The sequence below is a fragment of the Haliotis asinina genome, chromosome 14, assembly GCF_037392515.1.
Source record: "Haliotis asinina isolate JCU_RB_2024 chromosome 14, JCU_Hal_asi_v2, whole genome shotgun sequence".
Lineage (NCBI taxonomy): Eukaryota > Metazoa > Mollusca > Gastropoda > Lepetellida > Haliotidae > Haliotis > Haliotis asinina.
This window is the reverse complement of record NC_090293.1, coordinates 51,807,926-51,815,894: the sequence shown is the minus strand read 5'-3', so window position 1 is coordinate 51,815,894 and position 7,969 is coordinate 51,807,926. Positions and strand designations below refer to the sequence as shown.

General features: G+C 40.1%; 1 protein-coding gene across 1 annotated transcript; it reads right to left on the bottom strand.

The window, feature by feature from the left end:
- Positions 1-203: 203 nt before the first annotated feature.
- On the bottom strand, positions 204-4,246 carry LOC137260871 (protein delta homolog 1-like). Its single transcript, XM_067798421.1, has 6 exons — positions 4,216-4,246; positions 3,900-4,025; positions 3,384-3,500; positions 2,978-3,103; positions 945-1,061; positions 204-274 (listed from the first exon to the last, which is right to left on the bottom strand). Exons 1-6 carry the CDS (start codon positions 4,244-4,246, stop codon positions 204-206), a joined length of 588 nt encoding a protein of 195 aa, XP_067654522.1.
- Between the last annotated feature and the right edge of the window lie 3,723 nt (positions 4,247-7,969).

Below are 7,969 nucleotides of genomic sequence, written 5' to 3'. Positions count from 1 at the left end.
AACAGGGCAAACAAACAGAAACATACCGAAAACAATCAACTAAAGGCCAGCAATCATGGCAGATTTTCCTTTCATTAATTCATAAACATTCGAATGAATAAGAGTTTTACACGATAAACACGGTGTAAAAATTACCAGGATATATACATTGTAATACCGTATTTATTATAGCTTAATGTCGCCGTCAAGTTGAAAGGAACACGTCACAGAATGACGAAGAAAGTGAGAACAGTCATCCCCATTAGGTACGCAGAAATCTTCACTGTCCCTCCACCTGAAACAGTTCTGGACAAATGAAGTGGATGGAGAGTGTGTAAAAATCCTTTTCCACACTCAGAAAAAACATTTGGAAAAATTCCCACTTGTCACTAACTCATGGAAAGGCGAGTCTTATATCTACATTTCAAATACGTTAACGTGTCAAAATTGGGACCCGTCAAAAACGGATCTGTACCGGTGCTCGATTAAGTTTACAAGATCCCGGTTAGACCTGGTCTTCAGCATCAAGCTTGAAGGACCGGGTGGTAAGACTCACTCGCTGACTTGGTTGATGCACGTCATCGTGTCCCAGTTGAGTAGATCGATGTTCGCGATGTTCATCATTGGAATATACAGACGGCTGCCATATAGCTGGAATACTGCTGAGTGCGGCGTTAATCAACACACTTGGGAATAGCACAGATTTGTATGTGACATTTGTGCAAATGGCATCCAGATGTCTAGTTGAAAACGTGTTCATGAAAGCGTTACAGAGGCCTTGGAAGTTTAAGTTTAATCGAGCACCTGTTCACTACTTTCGAGTTGCATGACGCACCCTTTGACGTTTTCGTAGTTGCATGATTGTGCCACGAAAGTTGAGAAATGTTAACACCAAATATTGAAACTGATATATTATTGACATAAGGGGAAATTGTGATTCGCATGGCATAAAAATGTTTCCCTACCATTCTGACACGTGTCCCCTGTAAAACCGTCAGCACAGGAACACGTGGTGGGAGTCTTGCTTGTCTCACATGTCCCTCCATTGAGACATTCATACCCGTCTTTAGAACATACACCCCCTGGAAAATGAGGAAAACGGGTAGACCAAAATGTAAAATACAGATTGAACCAAATGTAAATTGGTTATTATGCTCTACCTATGTAATGCATGAAATACATGTACATGGAGAACAGTAATATGAGATTCACAATAGTAATGTCACCAGCTGAGAGTGTTTAGGAATGACATTGCCACATACTTCGATCTACTACTACTACTGCTGCTGCTGCTGCTTCAGTTATTACTACTGCTGCAACAGTTACTACTATTGCTACTAACCCAACTCTTCTGTGGCTGCTGTTTCCATTATTGCCTCACTTTCGCAGGTAATCAAGATAAATCATTCCCTCACTGACATTTCATGGTTAACATCCATTTAGTGAAGCCCTAAGGAAAACCCATGTACCTGGAAACCTTGATTATATTTTCTACCAATTAAAGCTAAACTGTATCATTAGTTCAGAAAGTGTATGTTCAACCAGTAACGACAATGGCTTAAGCATCTGTTTTGTGAGATAAGATAACAGTTTGATCAAGCGATGTTTTGAAACCAGCAATTAGTGGCGTGGACTGTGCGCACACACATTGATAATTCTGAAATTGAATAGCTAGATGAATATGACCTTTTCATCAGCATTTTCTAAGATGACGAGTAAAAGTAACGGCGCCACCTGAATAATACATCACGGTACAGCTTTCTACACGTTTGTTTCATTTACAGTATTGTGGATCTATACCGAATAATAAATGTGTCTTCAATCAACGAATCTTGCCATTACCACTTGTTTCAGGAACTAATCGGTGTATCAATTTCCAAAATGACAAGAAACTGTTTTATTAGTCGTGGTATAAGCAATTCGGACGTATTGGGTTAGGCTTGACACCAACACGCAATGCTTGCACTACCGGGGTGTTTAATGTGACCTGGTTTTCAGTTTCTGCATTTTCCGATCACCGTTATGATTCCAGAGATATCGATAACAACTGTATAATATACACCTGTGCATGTCTTTCCATCACCAACAAAGTCGTCTTTACAGGTGCAGGTGTAGGAACCTGGGGGTGTATTGGTACACACAGCATTGTCATCGCAGTCGTGAGCGTCATTCCCGGTCGCTGTGCATTCGTCAATATCTATCAATCATAACAACGCCATAGATGAGAGTGCTCTTTAGAGATGTAGTTATGTGCGATTTCTCATCACGATTGGTAGCCTGCATTGAAGTATCTAGTTCTGGAAAGGATAAAAATGTCACAATATATGTGCGTGCGTGCATGTGTATGCGTGTGTGATTACGCCCGCTTCTTTCGGTCAAGGAAGATAAATGAAATCGATTTTTGTCCTCTGTCGGCGTCATCCCTGGGGTCAAATTTCTTCGCGTATTTGTTCACTTCACTAAGTAATATTACGTATCAATACCATGTTCACAAGTGGCTCCGCCGTAACCATCCGCGATTACAACTGTATAATATTCACCTGTACATGTCTTTCCATTACCAACAAATCCGTCTTTACAGGTGCAGGTGTAGGAACCTGGGGGTGTATTGGTACACACAGCATTGTCATCGCAGTCGTGAGCGTCAGTTGTGCATTCGTTGATATCTATCAATCATAACAGACGAGAATGCTTTCTAAATGTAGTTATGTAGATTTCTTATCACGTTTGGTAGCATGCATTGAAGTATCTAGTTCTGGAACGAATAATATTGTTACACCATAATGTACGTGCGTGCATGTGTATGCGTGTTTGATTGCGCCCGCTGCTTTTGGTCAAGGAGGTTAAATGAAATTTGTTTTCTCCTCTGTAAGCATTACCCCTTGGGTCATATTTCTCCGCGCATTTGTTCACTTCACTAAGTAATATTACGTATCAATACCATGTTCACAAGTGGCTCCGCCGTAACCATCCGCGATTACAATTGTATAATATTCACCTGTACATGTCTTTCCATTACCAACAAATCCGTCTTTACAGGTGCAGGTGTAGGAACCTGGGGGTGTATTGGTACACACAGCATTATCATCGCAGTCGTGAGCGTCAGCTGTGCATTCGTTGATATCTATCAATCATAACAGACGAGAATGCTTTCTAAATGTAGTTATGCAGATTTCTTATCACGTTTGGTAGCATGCATTGAAGTATCTAGTTCTGGAACGAATAATATTGTTACACCATAATGTACGTGCGTGCATGTGTATGCGTGTTTGATTGCGCCCGCTGCTTTTGGTCAAGGAGGTTAAATGAAATTTGTTTTCTCCTCTGTAAGCATTACCCCTTGGGTCATATTTCTTTTGTTCACTTCACTAAGAAATATTACGCATTGTTAAGTGTTTCAATACCAATTTCACAAGTGGCTCCGCCGTACCCGTCCGCACAGGTACACGTGGTTGGGGTGGGACTTGTGTTACACGTTCCTCCGTTGGCGCATTCGCCCCCACCATCAGAACACACTCCTTCTGGAACATATAGATACTATTACACATCTGTGGATAAAACACACGCGACGATAATCCCACACGAAGACGTCTGTGAGTCTAGAACGTTTGTCCCCAAGTAATATTTCTAAAGTAATATGGACGGGTGGGACAAACTACTCCCATCTTCTGGCGATCACCTGGTAGCATCTCGTTTAGATAGTGATTCATGTACACATCATACTCTAGCATTGTTTCTCATATTGTCAATGACTTGTTCAGACTCAGTTGTTTACATACCGTGTCGTACAGCTGTAATACTGCTGAATGCGGCGTACTCATGATATAGTTGGTGGTGTACACTGCATGGCACAGTTCTTGGGGATGTGGAAAAGGTTTTGTCGTTTCTAAACGATAAACTCTGGGAGTGAAGCTACTCACCAGTTTCACAGGTTGGTCCTGCGTAGCCAGGCGCACATTCGCAAACAGTTGCTCCACACGTTCCTCTGTTGTCACAATCACTTGAATCACCACAACTTCCACTGACTCCAACATTCAAGCACAACCCTGGTAAAAAATAATGCTATAGGTAGTGGTCTCCATTACAGAATGCTGCAAATCAGGTCAGAATGATCAATTAGTTGTATGCACATGTACCAGTCCTCTTCTTAATTAATAAACTTACAAATAGAACAGATCGCGAAAACTGTTTCTTTGTGAATATTAACAAAACATATGTGTGGGTGTTTTAACTCACCTAGGAAAATTGTTGCTGTAAAAATCTCCATTTCGCTCCCTCAATCCGTTTGATACGGGGATCTGAAAATCCTTTGCTTGCACTCTTAATATAGTAGGACAGCTGGTGAAGACGACGCCCACCGGGTATGTTTAGTGTCGTTAATGTATTATAACACTTGCTACACTTTTTGCAGATTGTGATAGTCCCACGGTTAGATTTATCCGTCTTTATTACACAGTATTTCTCATAGATCAACCGTTTGAGGGTGCGGTTTAAACTAGGACGCTATGACCCTTCGCCTTTGGGAGTTTTTGTCACGATTATGTCATACCGAGATTTCTCTTAAATATCCTATCTGAAATGTTGATGAATAACGTTGTCCACATTATAACCGGCAACGTGATTTTGTTGTGTTGAGTAAGTGAGTAAGCTTTTACTCAGTTTTTTAGCAATATTCCAGAAATATCACGAGATGGGCTTGACATATTGTACCCATGTGGAGAATCGAACCCGCATCTTCAGCGTAGCGAGCGGACCCTTTAACCATAAGGCTATCCCACCGATCCTCAACATTAAGATTATGATGCCCGTAACGGTCAGACCTATGGCATGTTATCTAAGTAGGATGAATTTATTTACGTGGCATTGTGTCGGACAGAAATGACACACGCACGCACCGGCTAGTACATTTATATAGCTATCGATGCAATGATAACGAACATGTCACACCTTTTCACCTTACATTACCCCAACTTTAAAGTCCTAACGCTTTTCCTGTTTATATCATATTTAATGGTTATACTACGCTCTCTTTGCTGTAATAAAACATCAGATTAAATAGCATACCGTTATAACGCGAGGGTGTATCCAAAACTGCACTGGCCTTTGGATTTATGTGGTGTAGACAAAACAACCTTGTAGGCAGTTAAAGCGATACCACGGTCCATGGTTTAGATGGAGTACCAATAACATGTGCTGCACATTCATGTGCACGTTGTGATGGTTGATGGTCACCATTTTTCATAGCCGGAAATAGCACTGTGACTGTGGCTTAACAGCTATGAATGGTTTACAAACGTGGGTTGTATTGTAGCAATGAATTTGGATAGGATTGTAATCGAATGAAATATATCGCCATGCCTACATTGTCATATTCTTGATTTCAATCGCAGGGGAGTGGCTACCTTTCTGAAAAAAGTCCGGACTTAACATAATTTTTTCTAAGAGCCCTCAGTACTATCTAAATATAAAACTTTACAATCTGTCGGGCTTACACAAAACTCGGTTTTCTACGTGCCAGAATTATGATTAACAATATCCCAAGGTTAAACTATAATGAGACATATTGAGTTGTCCCTCTTGCCCCCTATTGTTAGGACCTAAGTGAGAAAGGTTTGCCCATCACAATGTGGGAATGTACATTCATGGCTGATGTTTCCAATAGTTGACCTCAAACGTCAACCACCAATTTGTTTCGTAGTCCCTTTGTTTTTACTGTCATACACGATACAAACGAACCTGTAGAGATTGCACAGAGTTTACTCAGGAGGAATTACGTGAAGTGGGGACGATATAATTGATAATATTGGTGCATCATTTTGTAGAATTTCGCATAATACCTGGATGAAATATCACTGACCATTAACGAAACTAATTTTCAATGCGTTGTTTTTCATCCACTAGATAGCAGTTCTGACATTCATGAAAAACACAATAGTCGTTCGATATCCGTACTTTATTGTTTTCTTTTTTCTTGTAAACAAAATGCACGATAACATTTTGAAATCCTTGCAAATGTGTTAATCCTTTACAGAGATTCATTAATATAGTCTGATGATAAAACTAAAATCGAATAATGGACTTTCATGGCAGGACTCACGCTGTTGCTTAGCGTTTGTAGTATTTGATACTGCACCGACAGAGTGGTGGGGTCAGAATTAATCTCCACTGAATCAGACCAGTGCCACATGTTACTGATATGAAACTGAATTCGATTTAGACCTCATGCAAGAGAATTGATGTCTTAGATTTTAGTAACATTCTCAAAGAATAAGGCGTTCCCACAAAGGCCTCATCAATATGGCCAATTTCGGGAACCAATATGGCCAATTTCGCGAGTATTACTTTTCATTCCATGGCTACCTTACCCAAGTTGTTCAAAAACAGAAACGAGTGGACCTTGCATTTAGGCCTTGCTTTCCTTGTGCAATTCCAATATTTTTGCCTGCCCAAACTCACCAAATTGAACTACCTTTTAATCAGATAATATGTCTACCGGTTGACTACTCTAAACTAATATGGATGCTGCCAAAACATATTCCTCAGAAAATCTTTTTGTCGTCCTTTGCGAGACTTTGCCACTGTAATTAAATGGAAATGAGGAATTACACATGCCACATCGAAGTCCAATGTACACTTAAGACGAACTGTGCCCAAACCATGCAGAACTTAAGACATATCTATTGCTCTTGCAAATATGTGCACAGAGATACATTCCAGAATCCAGCAAATCTACAAACTAATTCCGGACTATGGTCATTCGGGGTTGTCAAATCAGCTTCCAGTGTTTGGTGTCTCCATGCTAAAATGACGAAGAAGGTGCAAAGTTGTTATTAAGAGGAAACCCACAAGAAGGTATGATAACAATACAATGTAGTTTTAAACTATAATCATGAATACAGTGGGCATGGGTCTACAATGTCTCTGCCTCATGTAAACGTCGACCTACAACATATGCTGCTGCACACATCTTATGAAATCAAGTGTCAGGCCAGGTGCTCTTCAGCTGAACTATTCTTAATGTTCATCGACGCAAGTTGTAAAGCAGAACAAGGGCTGCAGGCTTAAGGTTTATAACGCCATAGGATTATCCAACGCACGTGATAGGCCACAAACGGTAATGAAATATTCCAGTCCGACAGCTCAAACTCCCAGTACACCTCAATCTGGCGTTTTTATGTTAAGCGTTGTAGCTTGCAAGTCTTAGCCTTACTGTTAACACTGTTACGTGCGTATGGAAAAAGACGGAAAAGCCTTTACAATACCGACAGTTTAGTTAAATGCATAATAACAATTATCAGTCAGTTATGATTAAAATTTCGTATTGTTTGCCGTATCCCCTTTCTTTCTTTAGCATAGAAATATCAAAACAGGAAGAGCAAAGTACTAGATCCTTGAGTCTTATTATATCTTATTGAACAGCTTGAAATAATGATCTCTCAGCAATCAAACATCTGCTTTGTTTAACTCCAAATGAGCTCGATCTAATTTACATAATGGTGTAAAATGTTTGGTTTTCTATGTTAGGAATCTGAGGACCCGGTCATGGACCACATAATAAAAGTCAGTTAATTGAAGATCGTAACATTTCTTCTTTAGTAAACAACAACATACATAATATTAACTATTGTCATGAGCAAGAAAAAAGAACATGCACCCCGTTTCACAAAACTCTCGCAAGTCTGAGATCTCGTAAGGTTTCTCGTAGCCATTGTGCCTCCTATACTGTATCATCTGGATGCTCCTAGAAAAGTTCCGAGATCTCAGGCTTGCAACAGCTTTGTGAAACGGGGCTCTAAAGTTTGATAACTTTGACGGTATTGAGTAACTTGAAACAATCATCTCTCATTAATCAAATCTCTGCTTTGTGTTACACCACGGCAAAAAGAACTCATTGCACATCGTGACGTTTTATTAGTTGTCTAACGCTGCATTCCAATATTCCTCTTATATGGGCGGTACATAATCGAATCTGAACCATGAACCATACAAT

What these genes read in the sequence shown, in the direction of transcription:
- LOC137260871 (XM_067798421.1), bottom strand. Translation starts at nt 4,246, where the DNA reads ATGGAGATTTTTACAGCAACAATTTTCCTAG. An exon ending in AGGACCAACCTGTGAAACTG is followed by an intron (nt 3,501 to 3,899) that starts GTGAGTAGCTTC and finishes TATATGTTCCAG; the next exon opens with AAGGAGTGTGTTCTGATGGT. An exon ending in CGGAGCCACTTGTGAAATTG is followed by an intron (nt 3,104 to 3,383) that starts GTATTGAAACAC and finishes TATGATTGATAG; the next exon opens with ATATCAACGAATGCACAGCT.